This window comes from Ctenopharyngodon idella, chromosome 7 (assembly GCF_019924925.1).
Source record: "Ctenopharyngodon idella isolate HZGC_01 chromosome 7, HZGC01, whole genome shotgun sequence".
Classification (NCBI taxonomy): Eukaryota; Metazoa; Chordata; class Actinopteri; order Cypriniformes; family Xenocyprididae; genus Ctenopharyngodon; species Ctenopharyngodon idella.
Window position 1 is genome coordinate 19,849,995 of NC_067226.1, and position 19,105 is coordinate 19,869,099.

Sequence of the window (19,105 nt, forward strand, 5' to 3'; positions counted from 1 at the left end):
ATCGTCTGCTTACAGAGGGGCATTCGAGAGCAAAATACTGTACTGAGGTCAGCTTCGAGATGACCTTATTGGAGCTACGTTAAGTGTCCTGTGCTGCACGCAACACATCACATCTTCAGTTTTATGGGAACTGACAAACTCCTCTACTTAGATTCTGTATGGCTTCTTTAGGTTAACCAATGTGTTTATATAGGCATATTTGACTTTTCAGTGGCATCTGTTCTGCCATGTTGAAACAGGATTTACGTGTGGTATGTGAAATGCTATGCAAAACCTCTAACTATGTCTCAGATATAATTGTTTTTGGGTGTTTTTAGTTTAAAATGCATTTTGATGGAGCAATTATCTGTCTGTCATGATACTTGCACAAGGCAAATCTTACTACATTGCTACGTTGCTTACATTGCTACAATGTAAAGTAGTGAGTATACAGGTGCTGGTCATATAATTAGAATATCATCAAAAAGTTCATTTTTTTATTATAAATTATTTTTAAAAATGAAACTTTCATATATTCTAGATTCCTTACATGTAAAGTAAAACATTTCAAAAGTTTTTTTTTTTAAATTTTGATGATTAGAGCGTATAGCTCATGAAAGTCCAAAATCCAGTATTTCAAAATAATAGAATATTTCCTAAAATCAATCAAAAAATGGATTTGCAAAACAGAAAAGTTCAAGTTCTTTAAAGTATGTTCTTTTGTGCACTCAATACTTGATCGGCAGGACATATTACAGCAAATGACTTGCTCCTAGCACAAATTACTGCATCAGTGAAGTGTGGCGTGGAAGTGATCAGCCTGTGGCACTGCTGAGGCACTATTGAGCCTTCAGATCATCTGTATATTGTTGGATCGACTGTTTCTCATCTTTCTCTTGAAAATATCCCATAGATTCAGGTCAGGCATATTGGCTGGCCAATAAAGCACAGTAATATCATGGTCAGCAAACCACTTGGAAGTGGTTTTTGCACTGTGGGCAGGTGCTAAAGTCCTGCTGGAAAAGGAAATCAGCATCTCCATAAAGCTTGTCAGCAGATGGAAGCATAAAGTGCTTCAAAATCTCCTGGAAGATGGCTGCATTGACTTTGCACTTGATAAAACACAATGGACCAACACCAGCAGACGTCACGCCCCCCCCAAATCATTATTGACTTCAGAAACTTCACACTAGACTTCAAGCAGTTTGGATTCTGTGCCTCTCCAGTCTTCCTTCAGACTCTGGGACCATGATTTCAACATGAAATGCAAAATTTACTTTTATCTGAAAAGAGGACTTTCGACCACTGTTCACTGTCCAGTTCTTTTTCTCCTTAGCCCAGGTAAGATGCTTCTGACATTGTCTCTGGTTCAGAAGTGGCTTGGTAGTCCTTTTCCTGAAGATGTCTGAGTGTGGTGACTCTTGATGTGCTGACTCCGGCTTCATTCTACTCATTGTGAAGCTCTCCCAAGTGTTTGAATCGGCTTTACTTGACAGTATTGTCAAGCTTGCGGTCATCCCTGTTGCTTGTGCACCTTTGCCTACCCAATTTCTTACTTCCAGTCAACTTTGCATTTAATATGCTTTGATATTTCACTCTGTAAACAGCCACCCCATTCAGTAATGACCTTCTGTGACTTACTCTCTTTGTGGAGGGTGTCAATGATTGTCTCCTGGACCATTGCCAAGTCAGCAGTCTTCCCCATTAGTGTGGTTTCAAAAAACAAAAGATACCCGGATTTTATACTGTAGGGATGGTCATTTAATGAAACTCAAATGTAAATATTCTAATATTTTGAGATACTGGATTTTGGACTTTCATTAGCTGTACGCTCTAATCAACAAATTTACAAAAAAAAAACTTTTGAAATGTTTTACTTTACATGTAGGGAATCTAGAATATATGAAAGTTTCATTTTTTAAAATAATTTACAATAAAAAAATGAACTTTTTCACGATATTCTAATTATATGACCAGCACCTGTACAATTTGTATAACAGTGTAAATTTCTGTCTCCTCAAAATAACTCAACACACAGCCATTAATGTCTAAACCGCTGGCCACAAAAGTGAGTACACCCCTAAGTGAAAATGTTCAAATTGTGCCCAAAGTGTCAATATTTTGTGTGGCCACCATTATTTTCTAGCACTGCCTTAACCCTCTTGGGCATGGAGTTCACCAGAGCTTCACAGGTTGCCACTGGAGTCCTCTTCCACTCCTCCATGACGACATCACGGAGCTGGTGGATGTTAGAGACCTTGCGCTCCTTCACCTTCTGTTTGAGGATGCCCCAGAGATGCCCCACTTTTGTGGCCAGCGGTTTAGACATTAATGGCTGTGTGTTGAGTTATTTTGAGGGGACAGCAAATTTACACTATTATACAAGCTGTACACTCACTACTTTACATTGTAGCAAAGTGTCATTTCTTCAGTGTTGTCACATGAAAATATATAATATAATATTTACAAAAATGTGAGGGGTGTACTCACTTCTGTGAGATACTGTAAATGCTGTTCTTTTGGAAGTTTCTATTGAACAAAGAATCCTAAAGAAAATGTATCTGTTTCCACAAACATTTTAAGCAGCACAACCATTTTGAGTGATAATAAGTGTTTCTTGAACAGCAAATCAGCATATTAGAATGATTTCTGAAGGATCATGTGACACTGAAGACTGAAGTAATGATGCTGAAAATTCAGCTTTCTCATCACAGGAATGAGTTACATTTTAAAATATATTATAAAATGGTTAGTTCCTGTCCTTGATTCTGATTGGTCAATAGCTGTGTTTTATTCACGATAAAACACTGCTATGACCGCTTCACCCAACGGTTCTGTGTATCACTACACAACACCCTTAGCAACCACTCTTAGAAATGTAAACTGAGTGTTCTCAGTTGATATTGTTCTTTGAAGCTTACTGTATTATATAGAAGAGTACTGTGAGAAAGAGATCGATTGAGCGAGTTTATTACCTGCATTCAGATTTAGCATTTTCCTTCAGGTCAGTCCTATGGTCATAATAAATAATGTTTAAATGTCCGATGTATTATCTTGTCCTCTTAACAGTTAAGGGGTTTTCCCATGACTGACAGCGCTAGTCAAAGCATTTGTCAGTTGCGTCTTGTTCCATGTTCAAAACAGTTCAGTCTTTTCAATGTTAAAGTCTTCGCTACTGACTGACACACTCTTAAAGACAGTCTTTGCCGCCATCTAATGACATAATAATGTAACTTCTGTTGCTGTTCACGGTCAGGGACTATTTTTTTTCCGGCGGAAGGAATGCTTTAGTGAAAGTTTATTTCATGAAAGTTGCATTGACACATATTTTTGGGTTTAATATTTGTATTGTGTGGTAACCATTTTATAAAAGCCACGGCTAAAGGGGTTGCAGGCACTCCACTTTGCGTACCTTATTGCTTACTTGAAATTCACTGACGCTTCTATGTACCAGGTAAATGTGGTGTTATACTTGGCCTGTGGATGGGAGTAGGTTGGCATTGTTTGCATGCCAGTTATTTTTTAGTAATTAGATAGTCAGGTCAGTGGAGCACATTGGTTGATTGAAGTCAGACGGTTGGGTTTATATTAGGAGGAAGTAATTGTTTGTGATGAGATTTTATTAGGCACTAAATTACACCACTGAAGTGCAGGGTTTTCTGAAGACTCCCCTATCGTTTTTCAACTAGCTCGCACACCACCATGTTCCTCAAATGAGCAGCTCACATTAATCAAACTGTTTAATTAGGAATTTTCAGTAGTGCTCGCTGGTTGTTTATGGTCTTATTTATGTCACGTAAGCATTGCGTTTATGAGGGAAAGGAAATCGTGCAGATGAGGGGAAGCAAGCGAGTACCAACCTGTGTGATGAGAGGTACCTGAAGTCTCTGTTTCTGACCTTCCCAAACATGCGCCGTTCTGATAATGTCCGCAACCATTTCTCTGTGAAGAACTGTGATTGATTAATGCAGGTAATAAATAGAGAGGCTTGCAGTTGTTACACATTACCGGAGTTTCCAAGCACATCTGGGTAACATTTACGACACTCAGCCTTGCGTTATAAAACGCTGCGAGAAAAAGCAGCAAAAATGAGTAAACACCATACATGGTTGTTTTCAGTGGTTCTGATCAGCAAATACTACAGAGTTTATCTATCTCTGCTTGAAGGCCATATAATTTTAAACAGTGGGTGTTAATAGAGAACGTACTGTTTGTGCACATTGTAGCCGACTACAAACAAACTGGACATTTTTGTTGATTCCATCCCTGAAAACAATCCATATTTGAAAAAACATGTAGGCCAGAAAGATGTAGACGGGCAGTCATCGGACAGCTGCTAAATACTGAATGTACATGGATTCATAAACATTTACCGTTTCCTTAATGCGAAACCGCTTGAGTTTTAGGATAGGAAAAGCTTGCTCATTTCAAATCACAACAGAAGATAATTAGTTCCAAGGGCCTCGGAACCACAACCTTCAAAGTCAAAGGAACATGTTGTGCTTAGAAATAGTGTTAAAAAGTCTCTGTAAATGTATGGCTTTCGATTAAATGTCTCAAAATGAAAGAACAGGTTTTTTTATGCAGTTTTGAATGAGTCATGACTTTTCATGACAAACTGTGGCTTTAGCAGTTCTTGAATGGTTCAGCAGTTAATGCAGACCAAATTTAAAGGATGTGATTTTATTAAAACTTCTGAGATTAAAGTACGGATTCCTATTGATTTCTTTTTTAAAACCAGGATTTCCTTTAGTGCCTTAAATTCAAATTCATTAGCCAGCCATAATGTTATCAAAACACCAGCTGGTGAGAACAAAAGGGACGTCCTGTTTCAGCTCAACTGTATAGTGTTTGTGTGAATGAAAGGCACGATTCCAATGCAAATTGTGGTTTGTAAATCCATGTAAATTGATTTAAATTTAGAAATATTTGAATAACTTGTGCTTCCGTAAGAGACGTCATAGGAAATCCTGTTTTTTCCTGATTGGCAGACTCTCTGCTTTATAATTCATGTCATTGTGTCATTAGGTTCTTGTACAGATGTTCAGGTGGACACCCCAGGTTTTTGTAGATATTTAGGTTTGACATTGATTTTTCAACCGCCCTCATTACATCACATGTCTCAATCACTGTATTAATAGTTCTCAATATGTTTTCTGAAATTCATTTTGACCCTTTTTTTTTTTTGTCTTTAATCCCTCTCTATCTCCTCCCCTGCTTGTTTACAGGGAATCTGAAGAATGTAGTTTAGGAGTGGGCTCCCAGCTCATGTTTCCAAATCAGGCCCTGCTCCTCTAATGAAGACAGTATGTCGGAGCCATCGCCAGAAGGGAGCTTGGAAAACATTACTTGAATGTTTCCAGGGAACATTTTTTTAAATGCAGAGATGGGCCAGTGTTGCTGCATTTGAACGGTTTGAGTCAATGTTGGCTCTGGGGCAAATGTATAAAGGGTGTATTTTTTACAAAAATCCAAAGCCATTTTCAGATAAAACAAAGTGTGAGTGTGTATGTCAAAAATAACATGAACCCCCCCCCCCCCCTTTTGTTTTTAAAATATGTGGGATCATTTGTAAATGAGAAATAATAAAATGTTCATTTTATTCTGATGATTGTGTCTGATGATGATGCATCCCAAAACCATGTCTAACCATGGTTCAGACGGAATAGAAATGGCAATTCACTCAGATCTTTACAGTCTGGCTACATCCCCCTTCATGAAACCATTCTGTAACTTAACTGCAATATGTTGTCCAGTGATGGATTGGATAACTGAAATTTAATGGGCAGACTGACCAAATACCAAGTCATGTTGGCTTCATTCATTAACCGTTTTATGTTGCCTATGGCATGCTTTTTACCACAATGTTTATTTTCTTGTGTTTGAGTCAAAAATTGAGAATGTTTCAAGCTGTCTGTCAACTTGTTTTTATAAATGCTTTTCAGTTATATATTAAAATACAAAAAAAGTAATTGTGTGGGTCTTATTTTTTTCCATGTTTTTCTTCCAGCGAGTGTTGTCCTTGTGTTTCATTGGGGGCTGCCACATGTGGAAGTCCTGTTCTTTTCAGTATGATCTTTATGGATTTCTTGGTTGCAGAGGTTTCTCTGAATGGCACACCAAGTGCGATTCATTATGTCCTTTATTAGCTTTGAGAGATGGGGCTTATTGCATTTTAGTCCAATAAACGGATCCATGCTACCAAAAGAGTGCCGTAAAACTTGCAGAATTAACTGGAAAGACTGAACTGATTTTCAACGGCTTACCCTATAAAAACCCTAATGTGTGTAGAACCAAACAGTCTACTCAATGCTTTGTGATCCTGCTTTTCATTTTCCTCTGCTTTTTTTTGAAGCAGGTTGCTTTTGAAAGACTAAACAAACAAAGGATTGAACACATTTCTTTTGTTTGCAGCGAAACGTGACACCCTAATATCCTGTTATAATATTTGTAATAGTTTAAAATATGCAGCTGTGTTTTGTTCTGTATTTTTTGGTCAATGACATACTAATTTTATTCATTTATTTTTAGGTTATTCAAATGCATTAAAAATGCAATGCATACACAAAATGACTGGATTATACTTTCTATGAATGTTTTCAATTTCTGAATTAAAATTCATAAATTTCATAAGTCTTAAAAAGTTGATTTAAAAAGAAATCTTTTAATTATTCCTTATAAATTTACCAGTATTGTTTTAAAATATTAATATCTGAAAACTATGTGTAGCCTGTGTAAAAATGTGTTTAAGTAAGTTTTTTTTTTTTTTAATCATCTCGGGCACCTTATTTGTCACTGAGCCATAACTGCCTAAAATAAGTTTACCTTAGGTTGTTGATCGTGCCTGGACTGTTTGTAGCCTACTGACACCTGCTCATCTAGTTGTATGTTTGATATCCCAACGAATTTTATGCAAAGTGTTCATCTGTCGACGTGTTCAACCTTTCACTCAGTCTGATCTTCTATTCACTCCATTAATCACAAACAGATTTATACAGATTTTTGTCAGCACTGGACCAAAATGAAGTAGGCCTATTCGAGGAGTGTGACCCATTACTCTTTACAAAAGTGGCCTTTATGACATTAGTTCTTGAGTTGTGACAAACAAAGGGCATGTCAAAACCGTTTGTCTTCATTTGCATAACGTTTCCCACAGGAGTAGAGCAAATCCCTGCTCCTTTACCCGTCACTTCCCTCCTAATCTACATGTGAAGTGTCTTCATGAATGACGACAGATGCGGTCTTTAAACCCGTTAAAACGGAAAAGAAAAAAGCCGTTTGGCTGCGTCTCATCTCTCGTCAATACTGAGACGAGCAGCTCATGTACATTGGTTTCGGTCGGAACAGGTTTTTACGCTGTTCAATTTAATTTCTGATTCTGCGAAGAATGACAAATGTGACAAGTTCTCATTTTGTCCGTTTACTTATAGGCCTACATTTTGCAGCAGTATTTTGCTAGGGGGAGTTATCATAAAGAACTTTACTTTGAAGGAAAAAAAACAATTTATGGTATCCATATTTTGTTTAAAATACCTGTACGACTCAGGGTTAATTGTCTTACCGACGTTGTTTAATTACTGCCTGTGGTGTGTCTGTGATAATTAAGTGAGCTATTATGGCAACAGTGATTGAGGTGTGTGAATAGTGAGTGAGCATCTGCCCTGTCCGCGCACTGAATAGAAAACGCGGAAAATATTCCACTCTGGCACACGGAGCCCATATTAATTTGAATTGTAAACTACTCCAGACTTCTATGCCACATGAAACACATCATCATGTTTCCATGAAGCCTCTAAAGCATATTTTGAAATTCGAAAAAATATCACTGTGTTAATACAAATAAACAGGCCTATTCGTAACAGCAAAGCTTCAACATCATGTGCAGTCACGGACTTTTATTTACTTTTATGGTGCCAGTACAGTGAAGAAAAATCTGGTTTTGCAACAACATGAAGGTGAGTAAATAAAATATTAATTTCTTTTGATCATTCAAATGTTGTAAATTTTTGGCTCATACCTGACCCTTCGTCGCCTTTTCTCAGTCCGGTTCCGCAGGTGCTCCATCCCATGTTTGTGAGCGGGCTCGGATCCCTCTTGAGAGCGTCGAGTGTGTGTATTTAGGCTAATGCCTTTGATTCAGTAACAGTTCATTGAGGGTTCTCTCCTGCAGCAGGACTGGAAACATTTCTCTAACTTCACGTCCAGCGTCGACTTAGGATCTGTTCTTGCCAAATACAGCAGTACCTTTTTTCAACAGCTTTATTTTCATGCAGTGTTAAGTTTACGCATATAGTGATTTTTAAAAATTATAAAAAGCTGTTCGTCGTACTGGATTAGCAACACGAACGCAAGTTGACAATTGCTCATATAAAGGTAAGTTATTAAATAAATACAGAAAATTAAGAAATTATTTATTTAGCAATTTGTTTTTATATTTTCACTCTGCAAGTTGCACACATTCCAGTAGCCTGATTTTAAATTATATTCCATGTTTACTGTTTAAATGACGAACGGACACGAGTTAATAATTATTCTGAAGTATGTTGATAAATTTAGCTTTTATCATTTTTGTTTATAATATTATCTACATTTTCCACATCCATTAATGAATAATATTTATTACGCAACAAATTCTCGGTCTAAGCCAGTAACTGGTTGTAATCCAGCTTGTTTAAATCAGTTAGGTGAATGTTATCAGCTAATGTTCTAATCCTGTTTGTGTCATAATTGACAGTTTAACTGACACCACTAACCCACATCTCATTGGCTAGTGATAGTAGAGCAGTTATCTAGTTCACCAGACAGATTGTGACATAAGATTGATATTGTGGAAAATGGTTATATTTTTTGACAACTTTTAAAGTAATGTTGGCTATTAAATACTTTTATGAGGCTTTCTCATAGGATGTACTAAACAATCCTATAGTCAAATATTGAAGTTAGGCTTATATCAGATAACCGCAATGTTCGGTTTTACATTTGTCTTGGTCTAATTAAGTTGTAGGCTTCATCGTGTTGTATGTGACTGCTTCCAGGCCATGAATAATGAATACAATGAGCTAAACACAAAGATGTGGAAATGAATGCCCTACAGCTGTCAATGTCTGGGAGAGGCGCTGAGATGAGCCTGTGTGTTGCTCGTTGCTGGAGGTCCATTGCAGCTGCATGCCAGCTTTCAGCAATTATGCCTTCCTCAAAAGAACGGCTTTAAGTGGGGATTGAGGAGAGTGGAGCAGCACATATGATTAAGTGCCTCATTACTTGTCCTCCGTGTGTGAGAGCACATGTGAGACACATGAGGATATAGAGTCACAGGACGCTGTCACGTACTCCATAATTAACCCCACATCTGAGCGGATTATGAATGGCTCATCTCTACAAATGGTCTTGGAAAGTCATATGACTTGCTGCCCTTCTGAGCCATTGATAAACTCTTGCCTTGTGATCTCAGTTAAAGGCATAGTTCACCCAAAAATCATCATCATTTAAGGCTGCTTTTGTTTGCTGCTAGTAGCTTTTCATCAATTCACGAACCCCTTGCAGTTCCCTCATGAACCTCTATATGGGAAACTTTGGTGTAGTGTATGATGTCCAGTTTTATTTTGGAATATTTTAAAATTGTTCACATTTTAAAAGTCGTGTAGTGTTTTCCAGCAGTCGTTCCAAACCTGTATAACGTTCTTTCTACTTTGGAACACAAAAGATGTTTTTAAGAAACGTTCATGTTGTTGTCATCTTTTCCTTCAGGTGTGTCCATCTAAAGAGACTGCTGTGTTTAGTGCCACTATGAAGGACCGCGACTCACTCTCCCTCCTGCACTACTCTGGTTCAGGCAAGACGAGCCCTCAATTTGCTTCTGCTTCTCTCCATCCCAGCTCCCCTGTGTTGGGAAAGCCCCAGCCTTTCTGCCTGCAGTCCGGCCAGCATCTCATAGCCTCCATGCAGCTCCAGAAACTCAACAGTCACTATCAGAATCTGTCCTCTGCAGCTACAACCGGACCCTGGACGAGGGTATGGAGCCACGATGCTGGGCACAGGACAGATTGCCACTCCTGGGGCGGCACAGGCACCTGGGATCATTGATTCTGATCCGGTCGATGAGGAAGTTCTGATGTCGCTAGTGGTGGAGCTGGGTTTGGACCGTGCCAATGAGCTTCCAGAGCTTTGGCTGGGTCAGAACGAGTTTGACTTCATCGCGGATGTGCCGGCTGGCTGCTGACCCTCTTGGTTTCCACCAAATCTCCTGCGGTCTTTAAAATCAAAGTGTCAAATGAACGGCAATCAAATTTGCCTATAAAAAGAGTATTTAACTGTCAGATTTGAACTGTCGAGAGCTGTTATTTACAGACTGACGTAGGTTTGCTCGAGACTTCTGTTCGTGAGACTCTGTGTAGTCTTTTCTGTGGAGAAAGAATCTCAGAAAGAAGTGGACTAAGCAGGCTTACCAAAACGGCCATCCTTAAGATGTTTTCCGCTGCCTTAGGGACGTCTATATTTCCAAAGCTCATTCACACCCTTATAAAAGCCACATCATGATATGTGGAATGGATTTGAAAAGTCACCTCAATGTGAGGTTGGAGGAGGAAGAGATATACAGCAAACATGGTTTGTAAAGAACAAAGGCTACTCTTGCCTGGTTGCCTGTTGTTTGTTCCGACCCTATCCAGACAAACGGTGGGATGGTATTACATGTGTGTAATGGAAGGTGATCGTGAAACTGGTGCGCTCAGCTGAGCCCCTCTATCATTCGTGAGATTCCCTTGAGAAGCCATGTCATCACAAGCCTCGCTGGTCACCGAGGAACTCAACCTGGCCGAAGGTTTTCCATGGTTAAATATATTAATGAGACGTGTCTGTTTACCCCACAAGTCAGCCTGCATGGTGTGATAGCCTTATTTTTATATGTTTGTCTAGAGATGATTCGTTTATGCACTTATCAATGTTCATCCAAAAAATGTATTGCCTACTTTTTTTTTTTCCCTCTAAATTTACTTACTCAGTTCAGTTTTTTTTTTTTTTTTGTCTTGTAGGCTATATAAATAAAATAAGTTAATTGTAATGTAGATATATGCAGGCCTTGTCCAAAATCCACAAATATGGTAGACATTTTTGTTAGCATGCATGCTTAAAATGCATTTGGTTACCCATTGAAAAAGATCTTTCTGTCAGATATTTTCTGTCATTTTACTTTACTGTTTTTGAAATTTGTGACTTAATGAAACCTTAATCAAAGATTTTTTCATTTAGCACTTTTCTTTCATTTATTTTTCTACATAAGAGAGTTATTACCTATATTTAAAAGTGTGTATTTTTTTTTTTTTTTTCTTTTTCTGTGAATGTGAGAAAATAAAGTAACAAAGCACAACACTTAGTCTTTTTCTTTCCAATTAAAAACACTTTTAACTGATTTCCACATTTAACAGGCAGAAAAATCGCACTGCTTAATGATTTAGGGTGAATTAAGAAGCCAGTGCCAAGTATTTAATCAAGTCAATATTTAAAATGCACATTGGTAACAACTGAGCTCAGATTGTCTGGAATATAAACCTGTTTAGCGAAGCTAAAATAACATTATCACATTCTGGTTCCCGAGCGGTCTCCGCTAGATCCCGAGCTAGGAAGTGATGCTCACTAACTGGTTAGTACTGCCATCTAGTGGCCAGCGCAATAAATACACAAACCTTTAGCTAAATGTAGAAACATGTTCGCATCAGTTCATGTTGAATTTATTACTATATCCTTAGCCATATCCTTAACTTGCGTCTGGAGCACACTACTCATGAAGAAGGGCATAAAATCAAACAATAAATAAAATGAAATTTAATGAACCGTATTTACAAAGCAAAAGGACAAGGACAAATAAAATATGAACATTATTGAACAAGAAGGGACTCAAACAGGCCACAGAATGGTTAAAGTGATAGTTCACCCAAAAATGAAAATTCTGTCATCATTGTTCCAAACCTGTATGAATTTGTTTCTTCTGCTGAACACAAAATAAGATATTTTGCAACCAAACAGTTGAGGGACCCCATTGACTTCCATAGTATTGAAAGAAAAAAAAAAAATCTTCTTTTGTGTTCAGCAGAAGAAAGAAACTCATTCAGGTTTGGAACAACTTGAAGGTGAAGAAATGATGACAGAATTTTCATTTTTGGGTGAACTATCCTAATGGTATTCAAGCCATTGTCTAGTGATCAGTGGATGACTATGCTTTATTTGCTTCTGATAACACAGTGGCCCTGACGATTCACATCCTGGAATTTCCAAGCACTTGTTACTTGAACAATTAAAATATAAAGTTATAAATGGGCTTTTCCTCATCTTAACCACTAAAGATGTTGTTTTTCCCTAAATGCAATGTTTTAGATTAAGAAATATGAAATAATACTATAAACATCACAAAGGATCAAACCCACTGATAATCCTATAGGATAACATCAATCATGTATATTCAAGGAACTGGCTTTTGTTGGTCAAAGGGATTTTACAAAAGTCTAAAAGGATGGAAATTAAAAATGTTTAGGGCACATGGAAAAAGTTAAAAATTAAAATAATATTCCCAAACATTGGGAAATATTTTGATTAGAGAAAGGAGGAAATAAAGTTACAGCTGTAATTTCCTAATAAATTTCCAATTTGCTATGCATAGCACCAGAGCCAAAAGCAGTCAAATTAGTTAAAATTCACCTTGATGTACACTCATTTGTGATACTGTGATAAAAGCATACTATGAACTTAACGTCTTTACAAATTTAGCTGATTTTTTTTATCCAGTGACAATGTGCGTAAGAGTAATGAGGCAGTAGGCCCCGTACCTACTTGAAGAAACATACTTATCGATACAAATTTCGAAGAAGGCTCAAAATATTATTAGTACTGGAACAAAAACTAAAACAGATGCACGTCTCAGTACCAATGCTGGGTTTGGAGTGTGATTACAGACCTCCCCCACTTGATGGCACACGCTTGTACAGCTTCTGGGAGAAGCTTCGCTTGTCCTTCTTCGGCACCGGTAGTTCAGCTTATCTTCCGCTGACAGGAAGTGGTTGGTCCTTTTCCCCATTCTCCAACATGGTGAGTGCGTTTCTTTAGCGAGGCCCGTCCAAAATAATCCACAATCATCAACGTTTTAGAAGAGTAAAGTTTTCCATTTGTGTTCCAAATACTGCTCTTTTACCCCTTGTACGATGAACAACAAACAAATTGTCATGATGAAGAGCAGATGTAATGTTTAAAAGGTTAACGGAAAATGCTTAGCTCAACCGCGGTCTCTCTTTAGCGGTAGAGGAGATTTCGCTGTTACATGATGGAGAAATGTGACTTGTATACATATTTTCTTTACTGGTTCAGTGGTTTAATACTATTTTAATCAATAGAAAGTAAAGTTTAAAGTAAGTTTACACTTTTTAAATAGCACGCTTTACGTTTTAATGGCAGGAAGGACTCTGTAGGCCTCGCCTGGCCGAGTTTGTGTCCATATTGCAGGACAATATGTCATGCGTTTATGTATGTACTGATTTTCTCTCTGTGCTGATTGAATTGTTTATTTTTCAGGCCCGAGGACCGAAGAAGCATCTGAAGCGCGTCGCAGCTCCTAAACACTGGATGCTGGACAAACTCACTGGAGTATTTGTAAGTCATGCTTTGCTTTCATAAAGATGCACTCACTACTTTTGTATTTGTTAAAGTTTTACATATAGAGAAACGTAGAGCACTTTTGAGAGAAAATGTTTAAAATGATGTGCTGTACTCGCATCAGATGAAGATTAGGGTCTTTTAGAATTCATTTTGGCCTTGTGTGACCAGTTCAGTGCATGCAATTGAGATATTACTGGTATCAATAATAATCTGTATTTTCATATGGTACTAAAGCAATATGACACTGCATACATACTAATACAACAAGTGGATGTGGATTGATTTTTGTTTTGGTTTATATAGGCTCCTCGTCCTTCCACCGGTCCCCACAAACTGAGGGAGTGCCTGCCCCTCATCATCTTCCTGAGGAACCGCCTCAAGTACGCTCTGACCGGAGATGAGGTCAAGAAGATCTGCATGCAGAGGTTCATCAAGATCGATGGCAAGGTCCGCACTGATGTCACCTACCCCACTGGCTTCATGGGTGAGTTCTGCTGCATTCTGTTTGGATACCTTCACTAAATTGTTGTTTTAGTGGTCATCTATACACCACCTCAGGGTTTCTGCAGGTCTTAAAGTCTTAATTCACCCTTACACAAATTAAGACCTTAAAAAGGTCTTAAATCAAGGCAGAACGTTTTAATTTCAGAAAGTCATGGCATTAAATGTTGCATGCATTGCAAAAAAAAAAGAATATCTTGCTCAGTATTTTTGTCCTGTTTTCCAGTTTAAATATCTAAGTCTTTAAATTGATACATTGACTTGAGATTCAAATATAAACTCTCAAATTAACAAAATTGTGAGTTTATGCTTAAAAAAGAACAAATGTCACTTCCCTTTGAATTAAGCTGATTTTTCTGAGCCCGTTGGCAGATATTTGTTCTAGTTTTAATCAAACTCCCTTCACTTTAATCAACTTCTCAGGAATGCATCTTTGTTTTAGTCTTTAGACACTTGCCTGGGAAACCTTAATGATCTTAATGAACCTTTACCTTCATGCTGATTGGAAGCAACCTGTAAGACCGAAATATATTATTGTGATACAATTAACCTGTAAAATAAAAGTATTTAGTAATTTCACTTTATAGTGAATTACAGCATTTTTCCTTCAGTCTTTTATGGTGGCAGACAGCTGCAGTGAAACCTTTAAGTTCCTGTGTCAACAGGATTATGAACGTTTCAGTACAAATCCAGTGAAATGCTCCAATTATTGGTACCCAGAAAATTCGGAAATTATTCAAATGGTGAAATGTGGATGGGCATTTGTCAGTTTTTATTTCAAATATTGATAGATCTCAAAAACGAGTACTCTGTGGTGGGGTGTGTGCAGGGGCTGGGCGTCTATGTCATGGCGATAATGTAAATATTTAAATTAAAACACTTATGAAAAATGTTGACAAATAAAAATGACATCTGTTAAAATAATAAAGTTTGACTAGAAAATTAACACTGCTAGTTCAGTAATGCATCAGTGTTTTGGAAAAGAAACCTCTAAAAGGAATAACTGTATGAGGTGAAACTGAAGAGTGAAAGAACACCAGTAAAACTAAAGTCTGTTCTATATGATACGCATCCTATATAAGATTAATCAGTTGTCCTAGATGCACAATATAAGTGTAACATTACAACTTGTATCTGCACAAAAAGACGCAAGTGAACTTGAACCAAGTTACTAGCCAGAAAGTGTTACTCCTGGTGTGGATGTGCTCTCGTAACTACATGCTGAAACACAGGCAACCAAAGCACAAAGAATTCACAATATGTTCTCAGTCATTATGTATATGGCAGTTTGGCACTGCACACCTAGCACTTAACTGTATTTCATGATCAAAGTGGTTCAAGGCATCACTGTGCACTTTCAAATTTATAGTTTCACTCTTTTGCCGGTCTGGACGGCATGCTGTCCTAACCATAACCAATCAGGCCTGTCATGATCGATCGTCGCGGTCACGTCTGAGTACTCGAGTACCCATGCACATCCCTATGTGTAAAGTGTAATTGCCGCACATTGCATTCCCAAGTCCAAAGTGTTGCCAAGTTTGAGGTTTTCCCATGGAATTGGGCCACTTTAAATTGTTAATTCACTGATGTACAAATTTGGTGCTCTGACACCTTCAAACTTTTTGTTATGAGAAGTGTAAAAATATTTTAGGTTCACTATGAACTGATTGTGCCAGGGCGCCACAGCCTAGATAATTGTGAAAACTCTTGTAAGTTATCTTTTAGAGCTTAAATATTCAAAAATAACATTTTGCATGAAGAAATACTGTAGGTGTCTTCTGAAGTTTAATCAATGACGTCTAAATGTGCTATTCAAGGCTTTTACTAAAATATTCCCAATCCTCAAGTGTCCCAGCTGCATAATACTGAAATGCTACACAAACATCATTGTTGCTCTTTAGCTTGAGTGTTTAATGTTTATGAACTTTCAAAAACCTCTGCTGATTGCACAATTTCAGCTAGAAACCTATACACCTATTTAGGCCTTCTCAGTATTTGGGCATTGGGCAGAGGATATTCAATGTTTAGGATGAGAAACCCAATATGTTGGTCAGGGGTTCTCAACTCCTGAGGTCCTCTTTCCTGCAGAGTTTAGCTAATTAAACCCTAATCAAACACCTGAACAAGCTAATCACGGTATTCAAGATTACTAGAAAGTTGCAGGTAGGTGAGTTTAATCAAGATTGGAGGTAAACTGCAGGAAAGTGGCCCTCAAGGGCCAGAGTTGAGTACCCCGGATCTAAAATGTTTTTTCACCAAATTCATCTCATTGTGATTAGAAATGTGTGGTTTATCATGCAGCCACAATCTGGCACTGTAGTGTATGTGAAGTGATTCACTGGGCCACACACTTAAATTATATTTTCCAGAAATATCAGTCATATAGTTGGCTGCTGATTTTATTGCATTCAATTATACAATAAGACAAGGCACTCACAATTGAGCATGTGAGCTGTGGCTTACCAGATGGTGGAACTGCGAACGTCACATCGAGTGACTAATCCCTCAGTGTTGTTATAACACTCCTTCACATTGCATTTCCACTGTGCACCCATACTTGCCTAGTAAGTGCCAACAGGATATTAATCTGCTGTGACTGATTTTTCCAGCTCAAGTGATGCGGCAGGTTGTTTATCAGAATGATGTTGTAAAACATAAGCTGAGTTGACAATCTGATGGTCATGTGTTAATAAAATTTGTTGTGCTGCCGTTTTCAGATGTGGTCAGCATTGAGAAGACTGGAGAGAACTTCAGGCTGATCTATGATGTCAAGGGACGCTTCACAGTTCACCGCATCACAAATGAGGAGGCCAAGGTGAGCTTAATCTTCTTGTATATTACATAAATCAAAGTATCTTTAATCTTGTCACTTCACCTTTTTTTTTTTTTTTTTTTTTTTTTTTTTTTTGAGACTGCATGTTTTTTGAGCTAATGCTGTTGTTCTGTTATAGTACAAATTGTGCAAGGTGAGGAAAATCCTTATTGGCACAAAGGGAATCCCACATCTGGTGACCCATGATGCCCGCACCATCCGTTACCCTGATCCTCTTATCAAGGTCAACGACACTGTCCGTATTGACCTGGACACAGGCAAAATTACAGATTTCATCAAGTTTGAGACAGGTTGGTGAGCAAACGGTCTTCAACTTTAAGTCTTTGTCCATTTGTTTGACAAAGACTTAAAGTTAACCCCCCCCCCATGTGTGTAAACAGGCAACATGTGCATGGTGACCGGAGGTGCCAACTTGGGGCGTATTGGTGTGATCACCAATAGAGAGAAGCATCCTGGCTCTTTTGATGTGGTGCACGTTAAAGACAGCACTGGGAACAGCTTTGCCACCAGGCTCACCAACATTTTCGTCATTGGCAAGGTGAGCAGAGGATTCAAAGTTTGCTGTGCATTGTTTAAAATGGGATGATTAAGCTGTTAGCAAGCAGTTGACCATGCTTAGTATGTGCTCTAATGCTCAAAATGAAGACTTGTGACTTTCTGCACACAGTTCTACACGTGACATTGTCACATGATGTTGAGGAAAGTTAATTTTAAAAGTAACATTACAATATTGCATTACTTCCTAAAAAGTAACTGATTACATGGTTACTTTTTAATGGAAAGTAATGTATTGTTACTTTCTTGGCTGCTTATTTGTATTTGTTTTTAATAAGGACAAGTTCTATTTTTGGCAAATGTAAAGGCCATTTTATGGCAAAAGTGGAATGCAAATTCACACCTGTAAAACTAACGCAATCAAACCTTTTGGCTGTGCTGCTATTCTGGATTGAAGAACAGGAAGCAGAAGAAATGTCCAACACTCTTTCCTTCAGCAATAAAAACAAAAAAAAATGAAACCAATGTGACATTCATCTCAAGTCATTTTGCTTATTGGTGTGGTTAAATTGGATCATCAAATGTCAGCAACAAAGACATTGGTTGATAAAGAGAGATTTTAAATGCATAAAGTAAATTTGTATTTAACATTTAATTGCAGATTTGCATAATAATCTGAGTTTGCATTTCACCCGTTTTTTTTATTCAATAGTGAATCTGGTTTTGTGCAAGTGAGATGAGTAAATGCATGCTCACATTTAGTCTAGAACTACAATAAGCATGTTCACACAGCACACAAACAACACCCCTGCACTTCACTCCTGATTCCTCTCAACATGGGGGCAGGAGAGGTGTCAAAAAACAAAAGTAACTTTAACCACTTGTTTTAAAATGTAACCCAGATCATTTTTAGTGTTTTTTTTTTTTTTTTTTTTTTTTTTTTTTTGATGTTACTTGTTACTTGGAAAAAAGCAATCTGATTATGTAACTCTTGTTTCTTGAGTTACCCCCAACACTGCACATGATGATCTTGAAGTTTGTTAGTACTTCATAAAGGATCATATTTGCACCCTGAAAAACATTACCATTCATATCATCCATAATGTGCCAAGAGTTTAAGCAGTTTTGCAGATTTAAACACATCTTGCAGTATTACAAGTTTATTGTTGTACTAATACTGTCTCTGTCATCAGGGCAACAAGCCATGGGTTTCCCTGCCACGTGGAAAGGGTATCCGCCTGACCATTGCTGAGGAGAGAGACAAGAGATTGGCTGCCAAACAGAGCAGCAGCTAAGTCAACTAACTGGACTAGCGCACACCTTGATTTCAAAATAAAAAGTTATTTACAACTACAGTGAATCATGTCCTTTTTTAAAAAAAAAAATAAATAAATAAAAATTGTGTATGGCCTACAGCAATGGTTCTTGATCCTTTTTGACTATGGCCCCTCTGTCTTCCAGAAGTTTGAATATTTTTCAATAAAATCTTCAGATACTGATATTTTCTCCTAGTTTTTGTAAATATATTAATGTATTGATTTAGATAATTTTTAGAATTTTTATGGCCCCTTTGCCAGTTTTCCACAGGATTTTCATAACTGGTGACACCCATTTTAACATTTCAAATAAAGTTTGGTTCCAGAATTAAACTAGATG

General features: G+C 37.6%; 2 protein-coding genes and 1 long non-coding RNA gene across 4 annotated transcripts in view; all 3 read left to right on the plus strand.

Moving 5' to 3' along the window:
- The window catches only part of hdac8 (histone deacetylase 8), a 28,496-nt gene extending 22,545 nt beyond the window's left edge, over positions 1 to 5,951 (plus strand). For both annotated transcript variants that reach the window (XM_051898969.1, XM_051898970.1), the window contains exon 11: positions 5,208 to 5,951. In XM_051898969.1, coding sequence (XP_051754929.1) covers positions 5,208 to 5,230 — 23 coding nt within the window. In that variant the 3' untranslated portion in view covers positions 5,231 to 5,951. The remainder of the gene's footprint in view (positions 1 to 5,207) is intronic.
- Positions 5,952 to 6,727: 776 nt separating this feature from the next.
- Positions 6,728 to 11,344, plus strand: LOC127515392 (uncharacterized). Its single transcript, XR_007930816.1, has 2 exons — positions 6,728 to 8,352; positions 9,727 to 11,344. It is a non-coding gene; the product is annotated as an uncharacterized LOC127515392 (long non-coding RNA).
- A 1,556-nt stretch (positions 11,345 to 12,900) lies between these two features.
- On the plus strand, positions 12,901 to 18,802 carry rps4x (ribosomal protein S4 X-linked). The gene is made up of 7 exons (XM_051898971.1): positions 12,901 to 13,056; positions 13,537 to 13,614; positions 13,924 to 14,104; positions 16,839 to 16,936; positions 17,073 to 17,244; positions 17,335 to 17,492; positions 18,643 to 18,802. The coding sequence occupies exons 1-7, from the start codon at positions 13,054 to 13,056 to the stop codon at positions 18,742 to 18,744; spliced, it is 792 nt and encodes a 263-aa protein (XP_051754931.1). The 5' UTR covers positions 12,901 to 13,053; the 3' UTR covers positions 18,745 to 18,802.
- Positions 18,803 to 19,105: the final 303 nt, after the last annotated feature.